The 25,997-nt window shown below is 37.2% G+C and overlaps 1 protein-coding gene across 3 annotated transcripts in view; it reads right to left on the minus strand.

Moving 5' to 3' along the window:
- Positions 1-25,997, minus strand: part of Ubc4 (ubiquitin conjugating enzyme 4) — a 387,349-nt gene that overhangs the window by 77,043 nt on the left and 284,309 nt on the right. For all 3 annotated transcript variants that reach the window (XM_067789894.1, XM_067789892.1, XM_067789893.1), the window contains one exon: positions 12,321-12,403. In XM_067789894.1, coding sequence (XP_067645995.1) covers positions 12,321-12,403 — 83 coding nt within the window. The remainder of the gene's footprint in view (positions 1-12,320; positions 12,404-25,997) is intronic.

The following is a 25,997-nucleotide window of genomic DNA, read 5'->3' on the forward strand; positions in this document are numbered from 1 at the left end:
TTGTGAATCTACGTGTTTCGCCGATACGCACACTTGACGGTACATTTTTGCGATGTCTGCGGCCATAGCGTAGCGATGATTGTAACTGTGGACCGACGAATAAGGCATCGTTGAACGCGGAAGATTTCTTCTTCTAATTCGTAGTAGGTTTTGAACAGCATATTCACGTGAATTTCCAAGTGGAACGTTCGGTTTTAGCGGTAACTTAACTATGAATCGGCTGTCGGATGCCCTTTTGGGCGTGGTTTCGAAGAACAATAAAGCTCTTCGTGACTGAGGTGCTTCTTCCAGCTCCCACAATCGGGTAAGCGCTCGGTCGAGCTGAACGTCGCAATACAGAGACTGTAATTGAGGCGCAGCAGCATCGAAATATCTACACTGCCAAACAGCGTCCACCCGAAGACGGTTCGTTTTATTTTTATTTATTTTATTTATTTATTTATTTATTTCAGCGTAAGCTTAGTTTGAACAATATTTATTAAATCACATTGTAGAACTTATCTTATAGGTAAGGTTTTACAATGTTCATATAGCCTGCTTTTAAATACATAAATTTCTTCAAAATTTTTTATTTCATTAGACAATTCATTAAAGTTTTTAAATCCTTTATGGAAAAGGTTTTGTTTGTCCACTTCAGTTCTATAGAGTGGCAGTTTAAAATCATTTTTTTACGGGTATTAAAATTATGGGTTTCGTTAATATATACAACAATATTTGTTAAGTATTCAGGTACATTCCCCTTTCGTATATTGAAGATCATTTTCATAGTATAATAAAAAATAATTTGTTTGACACTTAACCATTTTAGTTTCATTAGCATGTCGCTTATCGACGCATCTGACTTTTCCCGTAACACAAATCTCATACACCTATTTTGCAATATCTGAAGTCTATTTTTGTATCTGGTATAATGAATAAGACTGATGGGCAATATTTAAAATGAGATTCAATCAATGTTTTGTATACAATATCCTTAAACTCTCTATTTATAAATTTACAGGTTCTTTGCATAAAACCGACTTGTTTAGCTATCTTTCCTACAGTGTATCGAATATGTTCGTCAAATTTGAGTTTGTTCTCAATTATAATCCCAAGATATTTTATTGATTTTATTTCCTCTAACATTTCATCTTTCACCCTGAGCTGAATACTCGCAACTTCGCTTTCGATTTTTCGGCTAATAACCATATATTTTGTTTTACTCACGTTAAGTTTAAGCCTGTTACCACATAGCCATTTATATATCTAAGTCACACTGCATTTTTGTCAATGCAGTTGTTCAATTACTTTCACTTATTCTAAGCAGAGCATCATCCGCAAACACTTTTATGTTACAGTACTTCACAGCTTTAACAATATCATTAATATAAATCAAAAATAATAAAGGAGCCAATACAGAACCTTGCGGTAACCCTAATGGAACCGAAATTTCGTTCGATACTTTATCACCTATTATGGCTTTTTGTTTTCTGCCAGTCAAGTAATTTTGGAACCACTTTAATGAATTCCCATGACTTTCATTTTCTGGAGCAAAATGTCTCGGTCCACTGTTTCGAATGCCCTTTTCAGATCCAGGAAATCGCAAACAGTGTCTTTTTTGTTATTTAGATCTTCCTTCCAGTTAGTGATCGCTATATTCAGTGCCGTTTCACATGAGTGTTTTCTTCTAAATCCCGATTGTTCACTTATTATTAATTTATTGTCTTCCAAGTAATTTTCTAACTTATTTTTTATAACTGTTTCCATAATTTTTTCATCACATGGTAGTGTATTTATAGGTCGCATTTCCTCAGGTTTATACATATTTTTTATTTTTTTAACTGGTATAATGGTCGACGTTTTCCATCTTTGTGGCCCGTTTCCATGCTTTCATTTATAATTTTTGCATAAAAATAAGCTGTATACTCTATTGAATCTTTTAAAACTCCTTCTGATAAAAGATTTTTTACACCAATTTTGTTCTTGAATAGCCGAACTATTTTGACAATGTCATCTACTACAACTTCATTAAATTTGAATGTCGAACTGCTCTCAGATACGGTTAAATTTAAATCAAAATGTTCGATACTTTGGTTTATTTCTAAAACACTGTTTACGAAAAAGTTATTGAGCTCATTCGCAATTTCGATCTTTTCTTCGATTTGCTTATCTAATATTTGCATTTTTTTGATTTCTTGATGATCTTTTTTCAGGTTTATGGTTTGCTTTAGATTTTTCCACATTTCTTTGCTATTATTTTTACTAATTAAGATTTTGTTTTCCATATATTTTGCCTTTTTCTTTTTGATAAGTTTTTTGTATCTTTTGTTTATTTCTTTATAATTGTCCCAATTTCCGGTTTGCCTAGACTCATTTAAAAGATTATATTTAGGTTTATTTAATTGCGTAAGTTCATGATCATACCACTTATTCATAAGTCTTACTTTCACTACTTTTTCAAATGTTAATCCTGTCATACATTGTAGAATTGCATTGTTTACTATGTCTGATTGGGATTATATACTGGTTGAATCATTTATCACAAAACTGCATGCGCGCAACAAGTTAAGTAGATTTTCTTTATTATAAAGCACCCATGAGGTAATTGTTTTTGTTGTTCTCATTTTATATGGTGCTGATGTATTAATTTTTATTTCTATCGTTTCATGGTCTGATATTTTATACTTGTCCATATTTTGACAAATAACATCATTCGAATTTGAGTATAGAAGGTCGATTTTTGTTTCAGTTGTATCTGTGATACGTGTGTTGAAGAGTATATTTTGGCTCATTGCCAAATGTTATTATTAATGCCGTTATTATATATAACGTTGTATTTCACAGACTTGTGAGCATATATCAAGACACCTCCTGTGTGTCTGCTATGTGAGTCACATCTAATTACCGTACAGGCATTAATATGTAACTCTGCTTCTCTAATATCACCCGTGGTACATGATTCCGAGCACAATAGTAACGCAGGTTTATGCTCCACAATAAGATTTTCTAGTTCATTTTTGTTAGAAATAATACTACATATATTTAAATCGATACATTTAAATTCAAAGTTTTTATTTGTTTGCTATTTCTTCGCTTTTTTGCTCTGCAGATAGCGTATATATGCAGGGCTGTTAGTACTATAGGCATAGTGATCCACTTCAACATCTGTTTAAGCGACTTAAACTATGAACATTTTTCGTTCGTTTGTTTCAGTAGCCATTGAGTGTGCTTGTAATTCTCAACTGGTTAGTGAAATATTCTAAAGACATAGTTTGAGTTTTTTAATTAAAATCGAGGTTCTTCGGATGGTGTGCTAATACATCAGAGCCCAGTGCTCGCCTCCATATCACACTTTGAAGGGGTTCTTCAAATAGAAGATGAGGTGGCTCATTAGAGCGAAACCTCAGAGTGCCCAACGCTCGCCCCAAATTAAATAAATAGAGGTTTTTCTTGTAGAAAATGGGGTGCCAATACCTCAGAGCCGTCCCGTGCTCGCCTCCATATCACATTTTAAAGGGTTCTTCAAATAGAGGATGAGGTGGCTCAGTATAGCGAAGCCTCAGAGCCCCCAGCGCTCGCCCCCAAATTAAATAAATAAAAGGTGTACTGATGCTATGCATCCTCCCATGACTTAAACACACCAATAACACTAAAACTACCCAACTTAATAAACTGAATCCCTTAAAATAAACACAAATACATAAATAAAGGTGTACTGATGCTATGCATCCTCCCATGACTTAAATACACCAATAACACTAAAACTACCCAATTCAATAAATGGAATACATTAAATCAAAAACCCCATAAACTCAATACAGTCCATTAATAATAATAATTTATAAATTTAAAAAAGGAATGCTTGGTGGGAGTTGAACCCGCAACCCCGGGCGTTTGGTCGGGTACGTCAGCCACTGTGCCACGACTCATACGCTTACAAGCACATAAAATTACTCATTTATAACTCTTATTAAACTGCTCGCCCTCAATTGCCCAAAGCTTAGACATGGTCCTTCGAGCCGGATCACTGGCTCGTATGGAAGTTTCATTAGACGACTAAGCCGTCTAAGGGGGGAGTATGTTTAAGCGACTTAAACTATGAACATTTTTCGTTCGTTTGTTTCAGTAGCCATTGAGTGTGCTTGTAATTCTCAACTGGTTAGTGAAATATTCTATCACCCGTGATGATTCCGAGCACAATAGTGACGCAGGTTTATGCTCCACAATAAGATTTTCTAGTTCATTTTTGTTAGAAATAATACTACATATATTTAAATAGATACATTTAAATTCAAAGTTTTTATTTGGTTGCTATTTCTTCGCTTTTTTGCTCTGCATATAGCGTATGTATGCAGGGCTGTTAGTACTATAGGCATAGTGATCCACTTCAACATCTATAACTTTTCTTCTCACCAAGTCAAAGCAGTTAACACATCTTATGATGTTTGAGTTACACTCTTTAACATAATGCTGTTCACCACATTTTCTACATGATTGTTTAAATGCACAATCACTAGTTTTATGTTGGAAATCTAGACATTTAAAACATCTAGGTACATTTATATGTTCAAAAACTCTAGAACTGTCCCATTCAACTTGTATTCTCTTCTTCTCAATTAGATTCTCATACGTTTCACAATCTGTTTCTATAATAATATTATAGACTTCTTCTCTTTTATTGCGATCTTCATAAACCTTAATAATTTGTAACTCTTTATTATCTTCAATATCGTTTTGTTTTTTTACACACTCAATAATTCTCTCATCATTTAATTTTGTTGAGAGCCCCACTATTTTTAACGCTCTTCGCTTTTTCGTTTCTCTCAATTTTTCCGAAGCATATTCTTGACCTATTTCTTTGTTTACTTTCTTTTGTACTTCTTCTACTGCTTCACTGTTTTTGCACTCAACTATTATCGCACCTTTATTTATGTTAGTAACAGTCGTGATAAGACCTTCGGTTGGTTCGAGCTTTTTTTAGTGCTTTCTTAGTTTCTTTTGTATTTTTGTTGTCTATAGGTTTAATAACTATTTTGTTTTCGTTTCTTTTTGCCAATTCTGCATATGATGATTTTGCATTTATTTGTTTCTTTTCAGCACGCATTTCACTTAATTTATCGCAGCTGCTGTTCAGACTCTTATGTATCTCAGTTATGAGCTCCTGTTTCAATAACTATTTTGCATCTTTCACTAAATATTTGTTCTATTACTGCATTTATTTCAACTGTAAAGTCATTTTTCATTTTTTGCATTTTTTCGTTATTGCATTCTCCACTATTTCTTTAACATCTGATCTTTTTAAGTTTTTTGAGTCACTTTTTTCAATAGAATGTTTTATTTCAATAAATTTTGCATTTATGTTTGATAAGCTACACTGGTTACAATACCATTTAATATTTAAATTTTAATTCTGATCTTTTTAAATTGCTACACTTCACACAAAAAACATTATTACAGCCCCCACTGCATGTTAGCATATCTTCCACTTGCAGTATTTTTGCTGTGAAATCTTTAAACTCTAGCTGAGGCATCATTGAAATTTTATTTATTTTTATTTTGTTTAAGAGTCACTGTCTTAATAATTTATACGTTTAAATATCCAATTTCAATAATTGATTTTTAGTTTATGTTTAACAGCAATTTATGAGATTTCTCTTTGCATTTACCACTAAATTTTAGCAAAACCACAGAGCAACACATAACACGTCCGTTCTGATCGATGTCTAATGTAATGTCGTTGAGCCGTCGGTGTACCAGGAGGACCTTTACGAAATTCGGAGCAAAGTAGTTGATCCATGGCGTCCATACCGACTAGCAGATCGTTATGCCCAGGGGTTGTTATTGTTGTAGCGATAAGGTCGCTCCCCGAATGCTTTGGGGAGTGTTATCGATGTGATGGTCCTTTGCCGGATACAGATCCGGTACGCACCGATAACACAGCACCTTTAAGGTGCTAGCCCGACCATCTCGGGAACGGTTTATATGGCCACATTAAACCTCCAGGGTATCCCTCCCTCCCCACCCCCAAGTTCCATGAGGAGCTTGCGATGACCAATTCCACTAATGAAGACTACAGAAGCGTTCCGATTTATACACAACCGCTAAACTAGCGCCTCGGTTACGAAAGAGACATGCGATCCCGAATCGAAAAAAAGGCGAGCGGGATGAAAGCGACCTGAACAATTACGTATTTTTACAAGGGAAGTTATGATTCTTTCTTTAAGCGGGGTGTTGGAATTACGAAGAAGTACATTCGGGAGCGCTATATGCGGTGGAATCAAAACTGGTAACAATTGAGTTTGCTTGCGATGCAGTGTTTGCGGTTAGCGTAGACGGAGTAGCGCTAGGTACGGTGTTAGGCTAAGGCGCAGTGGTTGCGTTATTTGTTGCAAAAGTTGCATTGTGAAGCAGTGTGTGATGGCGTTGATGGCAAACCCTACACGCGGACATACTTTTGCATTTCACCTTGTAATGGCTGGAGCTGAGGCAATTCGTAAACAGGCGCGCTTCTATTACAAATTTTGACTCTTGACTATTACGTCTATATCACGAAACTTGTCACAGCTATATATTAGCAATTCGAACTGTTTTGATTTTGCACTGCGTGAAACTAATGAGTAGATTTGCTAGGTGGTGTAGTTGTTGCTGATGATGAAAGCATAGCCAGAGATCTACACCTGATTTCTAAAAATGAATATAATTGCTCGAACGTAGGAGGCTCATCACTCACGAGTGATAACTCCCATTGCTTCCGCGTCTCGAATGTTAGTTTGTTCACTATCTCATGCACAAGCCAATCGTCCCACAACTGCACTGGCCGATCTAAAGCTTTAAGTTCACGTATGTGCTGCTGAAATACGTCGAACAGTCTTTTATTTCGTCAGAAGTATCACTAGTTGCGTTTTTTATATCGCCCATAGCATTAAGATACCCTTCAACTATCACTCTTATTACCTTGTAACGCGATTTTAAAAGGTCCCAAGCTTCTCCGCAATGAGCGTCGCATATTTTAAAACCATCACTTATTATTTAAGCGTCAACAAACAAGGAAAATGCGTAAAAGGATTCGATCCACTTTGTGGAATCGCCAGATAATGTGTTCCAATTTAGGAAGTCGTATCGAAGCCGACATTATTACATGCATTACTTTTCTTTTCGCGATTGAAATTAGTTAGCGTGGTAGAATACCATATCTCTGCTTGAATGCGAACATTTTCCTCGACTTCAATACTCTCACTTCCACAATAAATTTTAACGGCATCTTGAGCGGTATTAAATCCCACACACTGTTCATCTAGCAATTTCATGTAATTTTGTACACTTTCTGCATTCATTAAAAAAGCGTCATCAGTACTTTTAGCTATAAACCTTTTGATGACATTGAGCGAGGAATTACGGGTTTTGACGGCGTTGGACATGGTTTTTGTTCTTTTTAATTAGCGAGTTGCAAATTTAACCCTGGCACTTGCGAAATGCAATTAAAGGACACGATATGCTTTACAAACTAATAAATGCGCTAATATGTGATTTTGACTTTTGTTTTAACAAATGCACCCATAGTTCTTTTCACTCGAAAATTCGTATTGTTGTTGTTGTAACTAATATTTTTGCATTTATTTTAATAAGTTAGCAAACGAATTTTTAATTTATAATGTTTAAATACACTATGATTTCTTCAGTTTTTTCAGGGAGCACCAGCTTATTCTTATTGAAAATGCATTTCTAATATTTTTGATATTTGGACGTATTTTTGTGTATCACGATACAAATTCGACTGGCCGTAACTTTTTTTTCGAAATCCATACATTTTCGGGTCTTAAAATATAAGGTTAGGAGTAATGAAAAACGGTGTAATTTTTCAACCTGATGGTATGGACAATTTGAAAAAATAACAATTTTTACAAAACTTTTTTTTGTTTATATAATTTAATTTAATATATATATATTTAATATATATGCATGTAATTAAACTTAATTTATATAATTTATTTTAATTTAATACAATTTTAATTGAAGAATTAGATTGTCTATTTAATGAGAAATGTTTTGGTGTAAGACGGATACAATTGCCTGTAGTGCTCAGCAACTTGCAGTAAGTACTGTTTATCTTCTTCATTATAAGTAAGCAATCTATTGAAGTCTGAGATAAATTTCAATGCTCTCTCTGCAGCGTCATTAACTACAGACAAATACGTTTTCCTGCTATATAGTCTTCACTTTCTTGCCATGTTAAAGGATCTGATTCCAAAAAACTTCCTTCAATTCCTAAGGGTAAAGAATGTATTAGTCCTTGATGAAATAAAATCAATTATATTCTTGCTGCCGTAAAGCATTATTTCTGACATTGTTGCAACAACTCTCTTTGGGACAGCATCTTCCTTCTGGTTATCGCTAGTAATTGCTTCCACCATTTTTCGCTTAATATGTGAAGGAATTTTATAAATGAAAAGCTTAAGGTCATTTTGTGGCGCAGCTATTGGATCCGCACAACCAAACCAATATGGAACGTAGATGCAGGTTAAAAGAAATACAAGCGCTTCCTAGACTCTCTGAAATCATTAACACGAATTGCTCGCGAAACAGAAATATTTTGAAGCAATATAGGCACTTCGACATAAACCTTGTGTGTGATGTTGCACCAGGGGCCCTATTCAGTAACTATGAGTTTTAAATTTGTACACTTTTTCTTCATATAATTTGTATGAAAGAAAAATGTACATTTCAAAACTCATATTTACTGAATAGGGCCTCAGGTGACCGTACTTGTGAAAAATTTGGTACGTCTTCCCCAACAAAGAGCAACGATAGCTGTAGTAGTCCTTTATAATCGGTTGGACAAAAATTATTACATATTTCAACTTCAGCTATTGTAAACCCTTTCGGAACTTCATTGTCCAATATTCCACTTTTGAAAGACTTAGAATTATTGTTTTTCCAGCTGTTGGAGAAACGATTGAATAGGGGAGAACATCCGGTGCTGATGGCTTGCCAACATTTAGTTCGAACACTGCTTTGACTAGCAACTCACTAACATGGTGACGACAGGGAAAGAAAAATATATTTCGGCCCAATCTTTTTTCAAGCAAGAACGCTGCTCCATTATTAACTCCCGTATTAGCAGCGGTTGTATGAGATGATACAATTTCCACTAAATCATCGAGCTTCCACTTGCACAAAAAATGATGTATTTCTGCAGCTATTGCAACTCCCGTTGAACTTTCAATTTTTGGTATCCGCAGCAGTTTTTCCATATTTTCTTCTGTGACAACGGGGGACAATCTATCTTTCTTTTCTGTGCTTCGGATTTCTGGAAGAAGCTTGCCATCCCAGTGAAGGACAAAAATGTCCAAAAACAAGTCAAAAGAAAGGTGAAGAATCCAAAAGCTTATAAACATATTTAATAAATCCATTTCATTGAATCCATTAATAATGTACTGAGCTTGTCTGCGACGATAATCTCTTTTGATCGAATGTATTGTTGTTCGATTAAGAATTACATCTTCCATTTTTATTGACGGCGTTCCATTAACTTTTTGCATGGTACCTATGAAGGCAGCAACCGTTGTACTCGCCAAATGCATGGCATCTCTTGGTGAGAGGTTACTTTTGTCTATAGGTACATGCAAGCATCCTATCAATAAAATTAATTTTTCCTCGATTTGCCTTTTTCGATAGTAAATTAATGTTACTTCAGTCTATATCTTCGCCTTCATTCATATCTTTTGGTACATTTTCTTCGCCAGCTGAAATATCCTTTTCAGTATCCTGGGTATCAGAGACTATAGTAAACTTACTATGAACTAAATGCTAAAAGCGCTTTCTTTCTTCTTCCATTCGTTGCTCTTTGCGTTTTTCTTTTCTTGTGAGTACAGCACCATACATACTACCTGGACGTCCTTTATTTCTTTGGAGCAAAAGAAAGTCTTTATCTGCCTGTATTTTTATTATACCTAGGGCACCCAAGGCTGCAATATCAAATATGAAGTTTTCAATTTTATCCTTAAACTCAGCTTCATTTTTACGACACTTCTCGTTAGGAGTCTTGCAATGTTTTTGTAAATTTTTCTTTCTATTATTATAGTGAAGTGTGAAAAACTATTTAAAAAGTACCTTTGCATAAAATTTAAAAATAATTATTTCACTTGCAGCTGGCTCAACACACCGTTCATAAAACACAATTTCTATTACTCAACTGACTGAAACATATGTATTTTCCACGTATCACCAATCAGTTATATGTGCTGAAAGCGCCTTTTTTCAAGTGCCTTTCACGATATAAATTGGGCCATACCGCAATAAAGCAAACAAGATTATCAATTAAAATTGCATCACATAAATAAATATAAGATTCAAACAAAAAAATTGGAAAAAGATAGTAAAAATTGTGATTTCTTCAAATTGTCCATACTTTGGGATCAAATGGGCACGGTTAGGTATCATTGGCTCGGGTTGAAAAAATATACCGTTCTTTATTGCATCTAACCTCATGTTTTACGATCCGAAAACTTTTGGATTTTCAATTTTTATTTTTCTCCATACATGCTGCGCCAGTTTAGTACACACGTATGTTGGTATGTATATTATAAGAGGGCGGAAATGGCGAATTCGGCGACGAATGATCAGTAAATGTTGCGGTGAATTCCTTCGCAAATTAATTGTCGAAATAAAATGCGAGATATCTAGTATTCACTTAACTAATATTAACTTAACCATAATTAACAATTAAATATTAACTTTGACAAAGGGGATATGAGGGTTGGAAAACTGTATTAATATGCGGAATAACTTTAGCGAAAATTTACTGAGCGGCGGTGTACAACTGCACTAGACGAGATCAAATAACGAATACAATAGGCAAATCAGTTCTTATTTGTTACGGAAATGTAAAGGTTACGGACATGGCATAAAAGGAAAGGACAATTACAGAAGTGTAGACTTGTGCGTTAACCCTTTATGTGGCGATATTTACATTTACTTTAAAATATGCATAGCTGCACTCAACATTCTCTACCCTCGTTAGATGCGAAGAGGAGCCCGATGTCGTAATCGATTTTGATGGAATTAATGTTCCCCCACTCAACTATGACAAAGTCAAAATATCAATAAACACATTAAAAAAAAAAGGCCGCGCGCGCCTGCGGAGCTGTGCAAACGCGTCAGCGAGGATATGTTGAGGCGCACGCATCAGCTTCTGTGCAAAATATGGTCGGGGAAGTGCATGCCTGAAGATTGGAAAATAGGTGCTCTCAACCTTCTTAGTAGGTTCTTTTAAGCGTATTGTGCGAAAGATTGAAGCACACCGTGTATCGGTGACTTTATCACTGCGGCTTCAGACCTGGTATATCTGCCACCGACCACTATTCGCCAAATCTTGGAAAAATCTGTAAAAAAAAGAATTGACGTACATCAACCCTCGCCGATTTTACGGCCGCTTTCGTCAGCACGAAAACTGAGCTAGGTTTACCCACAAAACTTGAGTATACGGCTGTGCAAAATGACGTTGAGCAGCACCATCAGTTCATTAGGAATTGGGAAGGACCCTTCCGAGCCGTTCGAGACTAAACGCACTATCGTGCGATTTCTTTAAATTAATGCTAGAAACATTTATACAAGTTGCAGAACTCTGGAATAACAGTAAAGGCGTGCAATTGCTGGCGTATGCTAACAACGACATCATCGGCCTGAACACCCGCGCCTTAAGTTTTGCTAACTCCTAACTGTAAAAAGAAGAGGGAGAGATTAGTTTCATCGGTAATGAGTACAATACGATCTGCTGTCATCGAGCTGTCATCGAGCACAAACAACGTCAGCCTTAAAATCCAGCGAAGAATTACTTTCGTCAACAAATGCTTCTTTGGACTAATTGGGCAACTGAAAAGTTAAATCCTCCCGGCAAACGAACATCACGATCTGCAATCACGTTTCGAGCACGTCGTGCTATTTCGAGTGGTCGAAAATTTAGGTATTGACGACGGCGAGTACCGAAGAACATTTAATGATGAGCTGTGCGAACTTTATGCAAACAGCAAGGTAGTTCAGCAAATTCAAACACACTTGCTACGCTGTTTAGAAGAGCTCTAAAACTATCGATGGCACTATGGAAAGTTAATTTTATCGAGCCTATTAAAGACCGTCGATGGTTTACTAAAAAAAAAGTAAGTAAAATAAACTATCTATTGTTTTTCAAGCTATTATTTAAAAACTTTGTTAAAGTATTGGATGTTAAAATCCTTTTTTGTGAGTATTTCGTAATTCTTATTTTGTATTTAAACGCTTTTTAAAATTGTTTTTAACATCACTGTATATAATTAAGATTTACTTTAAATTTAGTTCATACTAACCAATTGTCTTTGAGGATATCCAAACAGATTGCACCAGTTACTGACGATATATTTGGATGCCAAATTTTTGTTATAAAGCGTACCTAGAAGTTCAATAGAAAAAACTGTTAAAACCATTATACAGATTTTAAGCTTAATTCACGACGGCCCTAATTTGATTTAATATATGAACCAGATCTCTACCATGTACAGTTAATTGAAAATTAAGTGTTTCTGCCCAACTGCAAAATTTTAAATTTTTTGGTTGTAGGCTTTGTGAATCAAAGTAATGATACATATAAAGACCTGGGCCAAATTTATTTCAGTGACGAGTAAAGGATAAATCATTTTTTTCCGGTTGTTTTCAGGTGGTAGATAATTTTTTTATTTTAATTTTGTGACGAACAGATTTCTTTGCTATTATTAGAAGAATAAATAAAAATTATAAGAACCACAGGAGTTTATATGCTACATTCATCTCTACATGTTAGAGCTCTTGGTATTCGGTTAGTCGATTAACCGAATTATTCCAACATGTTATTGGTCGACTATTAAAAGTCGACTACCAGTGTTCGCGTTGTCAAAACATTTAGGCTATTCGGTTAACCGGTCGAATAGCCGTTAAATTACAGTTAGTCGATTCTTACAAACTATCGACTACAGGCCATATACATACAAGCAGTATTTTCCATATTTGCAAAAATTTTGCTTATATAGTGCCAAATATGCAAATTGAAATACCATGACCTCTAAGTTTTTATGTAGTTGTTATTGTTGTTGTTGTATCAATAAGGACCCTCCCTGTAGGTTTTGGGCAGTGTTATCGATGTTGATGGTCCTTTGCAGGATATATATAGATCCGGTGCGTTCCGGTAACAAGCACCATTAAGGCACTAGCCCGACCATCTCGGGAAAGATTTAGTATGACCACATGAAACCTTCTAGACCATATTCAGTCCAATTCTAAATATTCCCTCGGAATTTTTTTTCTCGCGGGTTTTTTTTATTTAATTTTCGAAGTCAGCTGTTTTGTCAATTGAAATTTCGGTGCGCATTTCTTATTTTGTTTAAAAAATTGAAGTTTAATTATTGTTGCGAATTTGTTTGAAATTAGGAAATAAAGTATAAACAATGCACAGTATTGCATTTCATATGGTATTCACTGGAATGAGTAATGAATTGGTGCCACAGCAACATCAACAGAGGAGCATAAGAAGAGGCAGACGGCGGGATAACACAAATCCGCTTGAGTAGCCTGCTTCCATTCAGCAAAGCAATTTTCTGGCGGCCAATTCGAGTTGAATTCGTCTTTCGTCATATGCCAAAATATATTTAAGCCTTCTTAAAAAAGCCTTGCGCAATTTCTGGATGGCTGCATCATATATACCAAGAGCTCTTCCGTTGCTTATGATATACTTTTCGACTTAAAATGAAGAATATTGTGGTAGAATGCACATATTTCAGCACGAATTTGTACAAATAAGTGTTCTTTTTTAAAAGAACCATAACAGATTACAATGCAAATTAAAATTTTACCACAGCAGATAGCTATAATGTGCATTAGACTGGTTTGGTCCCCATACAAAAAAAAAAGGTGCTAATGTCCGCCCCTAAATTTGAAGATTATGTTGAGAGGGTTTCGGAAACATTTTGTTAAATTTTTTTGATTCTTCGAAATACATTTCATTGTAACTTCGTTATTTGACGTCCGATTTTTAAAATTGATATGTCATTATTTTGGCCTTGAGAAGCTTCACATTTCCGTTAAATGTCCTTTTAAGCTATGAAGTCGTTTTCACATGATTAGGTCAGCTAACAAAAATTTTCTGAACGCGTTAACAAAAGAATAAAATTTCGAAATGTAGAATTTCAAACTTCGTACTTTGTAAGCCGATATCTATTTTTTGGAGGCTAAAATCGAAAAACGGAGATAGTACTTTGTTTACTTAAGCCTCAATCTCTACAAAAAAGTGTGTTTTGTCCAATACCCAGAAAAAAAGTTGATTTTGCCGCATAGCGTTATTATTATAAATACGAAACAATAGGTTTGACTCAGTTATTTACTTTGACTTCCCCTATTAATGATATTTGGCATATCTTTATAAAAAAAATTTTTGATAGCTGACCTAATCATGTGAAAACGACTTCATAGCTTAAAAGGACATAAGACGGAAATGTGAAGCTTCTCAAGGCCAAAATAATGACATATCAATTTTAAAAATCGGACGTCAAATAACCAAGTTACAACGAAAAAACATGTATTTCGAAGGATCAAAAAAAATTATAAACAAGTTTTCCGAAACCCTCTCAACATAATCTTCAAATTTAGGGGCGGACATTGGCAACTTTTTTTTTTCGACCCAGTCTAATGTGCATTGAGACAGCGGACTATGAAGGTTGCCTACATTATTGTATGAAATTGTATTTTTTTTTTTCAAAATTAAATTTTTTGTTTGAGAATTCAGACTTGTTTACAATATTAACTTTACAATATTATACTTTGTAATTTTGTTACATTAAAATGTATTCATTTTATTTATTTTCATTTGAAAAATATTCACAATAATTTATTTTATTAAATTATTGTATTCTAGTTGTGATCATATAGAATAAGTGTGCCAAGAAAAAATTTAAATTTAGGTACATTCGATTATTGAATACAAAAACAAAACCGTTTAAACAGCAATATATCTTCACTCTGATGTTTGGGAATGTACCCAGCCTTTTGTAGCAATATAGGAGAATTACATATATAGTTATGATGGAAAACTGAAAGGAATTAAGCATACTGGATATTTCGACCCTGCCAAAGATTTCTTCACATATATTTGTATCTTTAAATTAGACATTGTATTCTCCCTTACTGAGATTCGAACTCGAGTGCTCAAATTTCTCAAACCGCAGGCCTATCATCAGGGCCGTAGACAGAAAAATATAAAAAATCCACTAATACATTTCATTAATTTGAAGTAATGACGTCTCATTCATGAATCATTATTGATGGATTACATCAAAATAAATTTTGCCACATCAACTAAATGAGCTGAAAATAAAATTAACACAGAATATTTACTATTTAAACTGTTATATTGTAACGTAGAAATAAACCTCTCTTTTAACAGCCACATTTTGTTTCAAATAATTTTTTCTAGTTATTTGGTAACAGTGCATTTCTGATAAATATAATGATGATTATAAATTTTAATTATTCAATATAGAAGGTTCGAATATCAAAGAGTGGCTTTTCTTGCTTTTTTCGCTGCAAAATTTTTTATAATAATGTAACGAATTTACTGCAATTCCCCTTATTGGCAATCTTCTGCTAACATTCGAATCACTATACTGTTGAATAAATAACTCCACTATTTAATAATGCAAATTGGCCTTTATTAAAGTTCTTCAGAATAACACTACTATTGCTCGCCAGATAGCGTCTTAAATCAACTGATTGTCGTGCCTCTACTGTTGCGGCCTTTTATACTCTGTGATTTCTCGTTTGCATACTACTAGGCTCTTCCAGAATTTACTTAGTTACTGCTATATAATTATAACTACAGATGCACGTGTATACCTTCTCATATGCGCGTGTATTTGTGAGCGACACTTCCACAATTATAATTGCATACTTTTGGGAGCATCTCAGATAAGATATCTGCATGTGTTTGTGCGTCTCTTCTCCGCTGCGTGTACGTACATATGTGTAGACATAATTATTGATCTATTGATGTGCATACAAGTCACTGCTTAGCATCGGCTTAGAGATGGCGGCCACAGTGGTGTTATGGTAGCGTGCTCCGCCTATCACACCGTACGCCCTGGGTTCAACTCCCGGGCAAAGCAACATCAAAATTTTAGAAATAAGGTTTTTCAATTAGAAGAAATTTTTTCTAAGCGGGGTCGCCCCTCAGCAGTGACTGGCAAGCGCTCCGAGTGTATTTCTGCCATGAAAAGCTCTCAGTGAAAACTCATCTGCCTTGCAGATGCCGTTCGGAGTCGGCATAAAACATGTAGGTCCCGTCCGCCCAATTTGTAGGGAAAATCAAGAGGAGCACGACGCAAATTGGAAGAGAAGCTCGTCCTTAGATCTCTTCGGAGGTTATAGCGCCTTACATTTATTTTTTTTTAAATGCTGCTAGCCTCTCCAAATGAACCACTTTCATTTTGGTTCGTGGTTTGCCAATGGTTTGTATGCGGTACACTACATCGTTCATCCGTTTTACAACTTTGTATGGGCTTTCCGAATTACACTGCAATTTCTGGGACAAACCTTTTTTTCATTGTGGGTTGTATAACAGCACCAAATCTCCTTCCTGAAACCCTTCCGAATTAATTCCTTTATCGTTCCTCGCTTCCATCTTGTCACTCATATTCTTTGCTCGTTGCCTTACCAGATCGTGTATCTCTCTCAGCTCTTCTTCCCAGATACCAGCGGATTTCTTGACATTCCTCCGCATCGGCATCTATCCCATACTTCAAATCAGCTGGCAGTCGAATGTCATTGCAAAAATTACCTTTGCGGGAGTTTGGCCCGTTGTCTGATGTACTGCCGATCGGTAGGCTATCAAGAACAATGATATGTGTGTATCCCAGTCCTTATGGTACTTGTCTACTACTTTCCTTAAATGCTCTTCCAATGTTCTATTGAAACGATCCACCATACCATCGGACTGAAGATGCAATGCAGTTGTCCGTGTTTTTCGAATGCCCAACTTCTTGCACATTTCTTGGAACACAGCTGATTCAAAATTCCTGCCTTGGTCGGAATGTAACTCCATTGGTATATCATACCTTGCAACGCAATCGTTTGTAACCACTTCTGCTACTGTGTCTGCTTCTTGGGTTGGGATTGGGTATACCCCTGGCCATTTACTGAAATAATCCAAAACCACCAGTACGTATTTGTTTCCGCGGTTGACAGTAGGAAATGGACCTGCGACATCCATGGCGATATTTTCAAATGGTGCACCTGAAATATACTGCTTCATCTGGCCATGACTTCGTGTTTTGGGCCCTTTCGTTCTGTTGCAAACCTCGCAGTTGGCAATCCACTCGGTGACCTACTGACGGCAACCAACCCAATAGAATCTCTGCTTAATTTTCTCGGGCGTCTTCGTGATTCCAAGATGACCTCCACTTGGACCATTATGCAGCTCACTGAGCACGTCAGGAATCCTCTTTCTATGAAAAACTATCAGTTTCTTCTTGCATTGACCATCCTCACTGTCCCATACTCGATGAAGCCAACCGGATATAAATTCTAAACTGTTCCACTGTGCCCAATATGACTTCGCAACGGGACTCTCTGCTGACATCTCTTCTCTGTTTGGTCTTTCGTTTCGTTCGAGCCCTTGCATAACATGTGACAGATCTGTATCTTCTAGCTGACACTTTCTTAGTTGTTCCTTGCCCCATTCATCCGTACACGTTATAGTAATTAGCCGGACATCTATAATGTCTTCTTTAGCCTCGGCCTTTGAACAGTGCTTGCATTCCAAACTACATGGTCTTCGTGATATTGCATCAACATTTCCATGGGTACTACCTTTTCGATGCTCAATGGAAAAGTCATAGCTTTGCAGTCGCTCGATCCACCGTGCTAATTGTCCTTCCGGATTACGGAACTGCAGAAGCCATTTCAACGCTGCGTGATCTGTCCTGACACGGAATCGCTGGCCGTAGAGGTATTTGTGAAAATGTTTAATGCACTCTACCAATGCCAACATCTCTCTCCGCGTAACGCAGTAGTTCCTCTATGGTTTTCCAATCGAACGGCTTTAATATGCAACTACCTTCTCCTGTCCATCGATCAGTTGTGATAAAACGCCTCCTATAGCATATCCACTCGCATCTGTATCTAGAATAAATGTTGCTCCTGTAATCGGATATGCTAACATTGGGGCAGTGCACAAACGCTCCATCAATGTTTGGAAAGCCACTTCTTGCTCCTTCTTCCATTCAAAAGCTTTATTTTTTCTTGTAAGCTCATGGAGGCTATGGGCTACGCTGGAAAAATTTGGTACAAATCGGCGGTAATATGTGCACAGCCCAAGGAAACTTCTCAATTCATATAGGTTCTGTGGTCTTGGCCAATCCTTTACAGCCTCTATCTTTTCGTTCGCAGTGCAGATGCCCTCTGTCGTTACCTTGTGACCCAAATAATTTACTTCCTTTTTAAACAGCGCACACTTTTTGGGACTTAACTTCAGACCAGCGCCAGCTGTTCTCTGGAAAACTTCCTCCAAGTTCTTAAGATGTTCATCAAAGTTCTTGCCCAATACGATGATGTCATTCAGGTACACCAAGCATGTTTTCCAATGTAGTCCTTTCAGTACCTGATCCATGAGTCTCTCAATAGTAGCTGGTGCATTACAAAGTTCAAAAGGCATCACTGTAAATTGCCAAAGACCATCACCGGCACTGTAAGCTGTTTTCTCTTTATCTTCCTCCTTCACCTCAACTTGCCAGTAGCCGCTTTTCAAGTCCAGTGTGGAAAACCATTTCGTACCAGATAGCGAGTATAGGGTATCGCCAATTCTTGGCAATGGGTAGCTATCCTTTTTCGTAGCGTTGTTCAACTTGCGTCAGTCCACGCAAAACCTCATTTTTCCATCTTTCTTCTTCACAAGTATCACCGGTGAGCTCCATAGATTAGTTGATGGTTCAATGACGCCGCTGTCGCTCATTTCTTGTATGATTTGATTCACAACTTCCCGCTTCGCCAGTGGAACACTACGAGGAGCTTCACGGATCGGTTTCGCATCTCAAGTGTCAATTTGATGTGTCACAACGTTGGTGCGGCCTGGCTTGGAACCATCCTGGTCAAATATGTTCGCGTACTTTTGGAGCAGTTGTTTTGCCTTACTCTGATAGGTTTCCTCTAGCCCCTGCGCCCATGCCGTGATGCCATTTGAAAGATCAGTATTACTAAATGAAACGTGTTCCTGGAGCTGTTGGCAGTTAATAACTACTTCAGCCTCTTGGCATCTTCACAAAATAGCTCCTTTGGTCAGTTTGAGTGGTGACTTGAACTCATTGAGTACTCTTACAGGAATACGTCCATCTTGTTTTGTCATAGCCAGGGTTTTTCCTACAAGTATGTTCAGTACTGATTTGTTTGCTGCTTCGACAACCCACAACTTGTTTGTCTCACAATCTCCATCAACCTTTGCCCATGTTTAGGTCAGAACCTAAATATTAAATCTATTTTATACGGCCACCCCAATGCATAATTCATTTAGTTGCACATATGTATTTACATAAATACACTGTCATGTATTGCTAACACGCATGCATACAACCTTATATTGTCACTCACACATATAAGCAGCATAATACGGGTAACTGAGTTTTCCATCGGATAACAAATATCCCTTGAAAACCCTCGCACGATCTCCGGTCCGACACAACGGAGATCATTTTCTTCAGTTCTGTTCTATTTCAACCACGGAGGAAGAAAGTCGCTGTTGCTGTCACGCCACATCATATACCAAAGGTAAAATATTGTACTAACTTAATACAAAATAAATTAATTATTGTCTTTATTACTTATACAAATATTTGCCTTTTTTTTCCTTTTCCATATCCACATATATATATTCTCCGTGCTACCACGCACCGTGCGAGAATATACATTGGTCCTGTCTCACCGAGAAAAATTTTAAAAGCGACCAGACCAGATACAGTCCACATCACAAAAAAAGGCAAATCAAGATCAGTATCAATTTTGGGCAATAATCCTTCCACACAAGACCTTCGAGATTTATTGGCACAACACAATAAGACCTTCGAGATATTTAACAACATTTGGCGAAGCCACCACCACAACAAGGAAAGCGGCAAAAACAACGCAACAACAAAACAAGGTACGTGGTTACATATTCTAACGCACAGTGACAAATATTTTTTTTAAAGTGAATTGTGTTCATACGGCCTTTTGTCTATCAGCTATATCCCCCACCCGCGGTAAGGTAAAACTGACACAGCTTAAGGTAACATAGTGCAGTTTTTTCCAAGTAAATTTTCTTTAATTCTGCACTATTTTCTGGTTCACATAACCACACTTTCCTTTGGATAGTTCACTTTTGTTTATTTTCAACAAAAACAACGCTACACTTTATTTTATGTGCATAAGTACCCAACAAAAAATTCACTGGTACTTGCACGGTGACAAATGATTTTGCTTAGAGTGAAGTGTGTTCATACGGCCTTTTGTCTATCAGCTATATCCCCCCACCCGCGGTAAGGTATAGCTGACACAGCTTAAGGTAACATAGTGCAGTTTTTTTCAAGCAAATTTTCTTTTAAATTGAAACTGCACTATTTTCTGTTTCACATAACCATACTTCCACTTGGGTACTTCAGTTTTGTTATTTTTCAACAATAACAAAAACACACTGTTTTAGGTGCATAAGTACTCAACAAAAAATTCACTGGTACTTGTAACTCTTGAATTTTTTCTTATTTCATCTTACACTTTCCCTTATTTTTCACTTTTGCATATTTGCTTTGATTTTGCTCATAAAATCAATAGAATAGTGATATATTTGTCAAACACGAAGTCTAGTTATTTTGTTGAAATACATATAAATACAAACAATTCATTTATTCGTGTCAAATTTGGGTGGCGACCTGCGCACATATTTAATTTACACTGAAACAAATAAAAGTTCATATTAGAAAAATTTTTCTCATTGATTACGGTGTTAATTAATTTGCGTTGCTGGGTCATATAGGTGATTGCTATTTTTTATTTTTTGCTAATTAAATTTAATATACACATTAAATTGCCTTAATTTCTGTATTGTATTCATACACAAAAAAGGAATCCTTCATACAAAAAGCAGAAGCTATCTTGGAATTCGAAACGGATTTCAATGATCAACCCACAGCTGACCACTCCATAATATCCCTCAGTATTCAGCAGGGTGAATTTAAAATTATGTGGGAGAAGCTAAGGGCTGCATATGAAGAAGCTACCTCCTCAACTCACGGGCTGCAAGCAAAAGAAATTTCTTCAATTAAAAAGAAATATAAACTGTCATACCAATCGTATGTACGATGCTTGACTGCAATGGGTAAGTTGTCTGACAAGTTATCCAAAGGCACCAATGAGACTGAAGCTCCAACCACCCGAACACACAATATGCGTCTTCCTCCGTGCGATAAAGCTGTGTTTAAGGGTGATTATTTGTCGTGGCCAACATTCCGAGATATGTTCACGGCCATTTACATATCGAACAGGGACCTTGCCCCAATTGAGAGGCTATTCCACCTTAGTCAAAAAACTTAAGGGGAGGCCAACGATATTGTAAGCAATGCACCTGTCACTAATAAAGGTTTTGATATTGCCTGGAAGAGTTTAACTGAAAGGTATGAAAATAAGCGTAGTTTAGTGAAGGCTCAACTCGACACCGTCTTCGGCATAAAGCCCATAGAGTCTGATTATGGTAAATCAATAAAGGATTTACAATTAAAATTGAATAATTGTATGACATCATTAAAAGGTCATAAAATAGATCTGTGGGACGCCCTCTTTGTATACCTGTGTGCTGAAAAATTGCCCGAAAGCAGCCTCTCGTTTTGGGAGCAGTCTTTGGGGAACAAGACAGAGGTAGCTAAATGGGAGGACATGAACAAATTTCTTTCTGACCGATTTCTTGCGTTGGAAAACGTGTCTGGCCATAGAGGCAATAAGACTTCATAAAGTGTAAGCGTAAGCCACATATTGCAAAGCCAACTCCTGAACCCCAACAAAAAAAGGTTGGCAGCTTCCAAAAAAGCGTCAAGAAATTTAATTGTAAAATGTGTGACACAAATGAGCATAAACTACGCAACTGCACGAAATTCCTTAAACTTTCACCTGCTCGTAGAGTCGATTTTATTAAGAGCAATAATAGCTGCCTGAATTGTTTATCGTCTGGACATACTGTGTCGAAATGTACAAGCTCATACAACTGCAGCACTTGTCATTCTCGACACAATACGCTCCTACATATACAAAAAATTCAACAAAAGACAGCAGCGCATGCAAAGCATTCGGATGATGATGCCCCATCAACATCAAAACAGGCTAGGGAGAGACAAAATTCAAAGTCCCATGAGAAGCAAGTCTCGAATGTGCAATCTTGTCATGCGCATACAACCACAGGTGTACTGCTAGGCACTGCTCGTGTCAGCATTAATTACAATAATACCAATTTTTCAGCTAGAGCCCTAATTGACTCTGGTTCTGAGTGCTCGTTCATAACCGAACGTCTTAAACGTCGAATTAACCTGCCATCCAAGAAAATTCGCGCTCAAGTTTCCGGTATTACCAACGCATTCTCTGCACAGATCAAGGAATCTTGTTCAATAGAGTTGCGGTCCCTAGTTGACCCATTATTCTCTTTGAACGCAACGGTCCTTGTCCTGCCTCAACTAACAGGGAATATTCCAACGTCCAAGATCAGCGCGATGACAAAGCAATCATTCCCAGATATCGAGTTGGCAGATAAAAGATTCTTTGTAAATGAGCAAGTGGATCTAGTTCTCGGAGGGGACATTTACCCTCAAATAATTCTGAACGGATTGCAGAAGAATGTGCTTGGTACACTCTAAGCACAAGAAACTGTTTTCGGCTGGATTCTTACAGGCCGTGCAGATGCTCAAGAGCAAACAAACCGAATAGTCTCTTACTACAGTGACATATCATTGGATAAACAACTATCCGCCTTCTGGGAGCTCGAAGAACTCCCAAAAAACAAACGTCTAAATCCAGACGAACAATACTACGAGGAATTGTATAGAAATACAACCACAAGGGATAATACAGGGAAATATACTGTCTCACTACCATTTAAACGGGAATTTCTATCAAACATCTCTCTAGGACCATCTCTTAAAAGAGCCTGCTCTCAGTTCTTCCGGAACGAGACACGCCTCGCAAAAAATCCTACCCTACAAACGGAGTACAATCGAGTTGTGACCGAATACGAGGAATTAGGACATATGTCAAGGATCAACAGCATCGTGCTACCAGACTCCTCTGGCCATTATTTCCTACCTCATCACGCTGTAATCAAGGAAGAAAGTACCTCCACGAAAGTTCGCATTGTTTTTAACGCATCTAGTCCGACTGCAAACGGAGTAAGCCTGAACGACGTTCTTTATACGGGCCCTACCCTACAAGCGGACTTGACGATTCTCATTCTTCGCTGGAGACTATACAAATACGTCTTCAACAGCGATATTGAGAAAATGTACCGACAAATTATGGTACATCCGAACCAAACCAAATACCAAATTCCGTACTAGCCCTGAAAGCCCTATCAGTCTTTACGAACTAAAGACTGTGACATTCGGGGTTAACTGTGCTCCTTATCTAGCAATAAGGACACTTTTACAATTGGCAGAGGACGTCGAAGACACCTTTCCAATTGCATCCACAATACAAGAGAATACATGTATGTGGATGATATTCTTGCTGGTGGACACTGCATCCAATCAGCAATTTCTGCCAGAGATGAAATATCTCAAGCATTGCAATCAGCCGGCTTTCCACTAAGAAAATGGACAGCTAATTCCGACCAAATACTAAAGGATATCCCTAAACAACATCTCCTTAACAAAGATTTCCTGGAATTTGAAGACGCAAGTTCAGTGAAGGCACTAGAAATCAGGTGGAATACACATAAGGATGAGTTTTACTTCATCGCAAAACCAATGGAAAATTGCGACACTTTAACCAAAAGAGTGATCTTATCCATTTAGGATGGCTTGCTCCAATAGTAGTTGTAGCCAAAATAATCATGCAAAACATTTCGCTTGAAGGTACAAAATGGGATGAAGATGTATCACCAACTACTAGGGAACGTTGGAACACCTTTATGGAAAAGTATCATGAAATTAATAACATTGGAATACCGCGCTGGACTCACTTTTCCCCGCACAACAAAGTGGAAATTCACGGTTTTTGTGACGCATCAGAGAAAGCGTATGCCACGGCGGTATACCTGCGAGTGGAAAACAACGACCAAGCTCTGACCAATTTTCTATTGGCAAAAACAAAAGTAGCTCCGGTAAAAACTATATCGCTTCCCCGACTGGAATTATGCGGAGCCGTACTATTCTCCGAAATGATGGAAACAATTCTAACAAATCTCAACTTAGGGAATCCAAAAACCTACTTATGGATCGATTCAACGTTTGTACTGGCATGGATATGAAAACCCCCTTGTTCGTGGTCAACTTTCGTAGCACACCGTATCACGAAAATCGTCCAAAACGCCGGAAAGGATAATTGGAGTCATGTGGATTCGGGATCAAATCCAGCCGATATGGCTAGCAGAGGACTCCCAGCACATGAACTGGTCAACAATTCCTTGTGGTGGCAGGGACCTTCTTGGTTTCAAGAAGACGTCTCGAAATGGCCTACACAAGATATATCTTACAACACAACCATAGAGGAGAAACGAGTGCAAGCTCATATAATCACGACCAAAATTAATTGTGAAATTCTGGATAGATTTTCGAATCTACCTAGAGCTTTGAGGGTGATATCTTATGTCTTGAGATTTCTCGAAAGAACTCATCCAAAGACAAAAGATTATTTTAATAAAACTTGGTATCTGGTTTCATCAGACGAAATCGAAATCGCTACGCAACGCTTAGTTAAGATGTCACAGCAACAGTTTTATCCCACAGAATATAAAAATCTGAAGGCAAGTATGGCATCATAAGGACTGGTGGTCGCATCCGCGCGGCTCTAGACATACCATACAATGAACGCCATCCAATAATCCTACCCTACACATGCAAATTTTCTCGCCTTTTAGTTCAGCTTATCCATGAAATCTCTTTACATGGAGAAAATCAACTAATGTTTAGGCTTATTATGTAGGACCCAATACTGGATTCCTAGGGTTAAAAATATGACAAAATCCATCATTCACAATTGTAAGGTCTGCACAATCTATAAAAAACGTGTACAAACCCAACTTATGGGTAACCTTCCCAAGGAACGTACCACATTTTCCCGACCATTTACTAATTCAGGGGTAGATTTTGCAGGACCATTCGACATAAAAAGTTATTGAGGTAGAGGTTGTCGAATTTCGAAAGGTTATGTCTGTCTGTTTGTCTGCTTTACTACGAAAGCCATACATTTGGAAGCCACAACCGACCTTAGCACCCAATCCTTTCTCGCGGCACTTTCCAGATTTATTGCCAGGCGAGGATGTCCGAAAAATATACATTCCGACAATGGGACTAACTTCACTTAGATCTGAGTTTAAGGCATTTATAGTTGATTCGCGTGAGAACGCATTGTCTAAATATGCTCATCAACTTCTGCAATGGCATTTCATCCCTACTGCCTCTCCTCATATGGGAGGTCTGTGGGAAGCAGGAGTAAAAAGTTTCAAAAGCCACTTTCGAAAAGTGGCAGGTAGGGATAAATATACTTTTGAGGAATTCACAACCCTACTTTGTCGAATAGAGGCTTGCCTCAACTCGCGACCACTAAGTCCAGCGTCGAACGAATCGACCGACTTAGAACCCTTAACCCCTGGCCATTTCCTGGTAGGCGGACATCTTCTCGCTCCTCCAGAAATAGATTCCAATGAGAATCCTGCCTCCATAGTCAATAGGTGGCATAAATTAAAAGCTTTGCATCAAACCTTTTGCAAAAGATGGAAAAGAGAATATCTCTTAGAAGTGCAA

The sequence above is a fragment of the Eurosta solidaginis genome, chromosome 5, assembly GCF_040869045.1.
Source record: "Eurosta solidaginis isolate ZX-2024a chromosome 5, ASM4086904v1, whole genome shotgun sequence".
Lineage (NCBI taxonomy): Eukaryota > Metazoa > Arthropoda > Insecta > Diptera > Tephritidae > Eurosta > Eurosta solidaginis.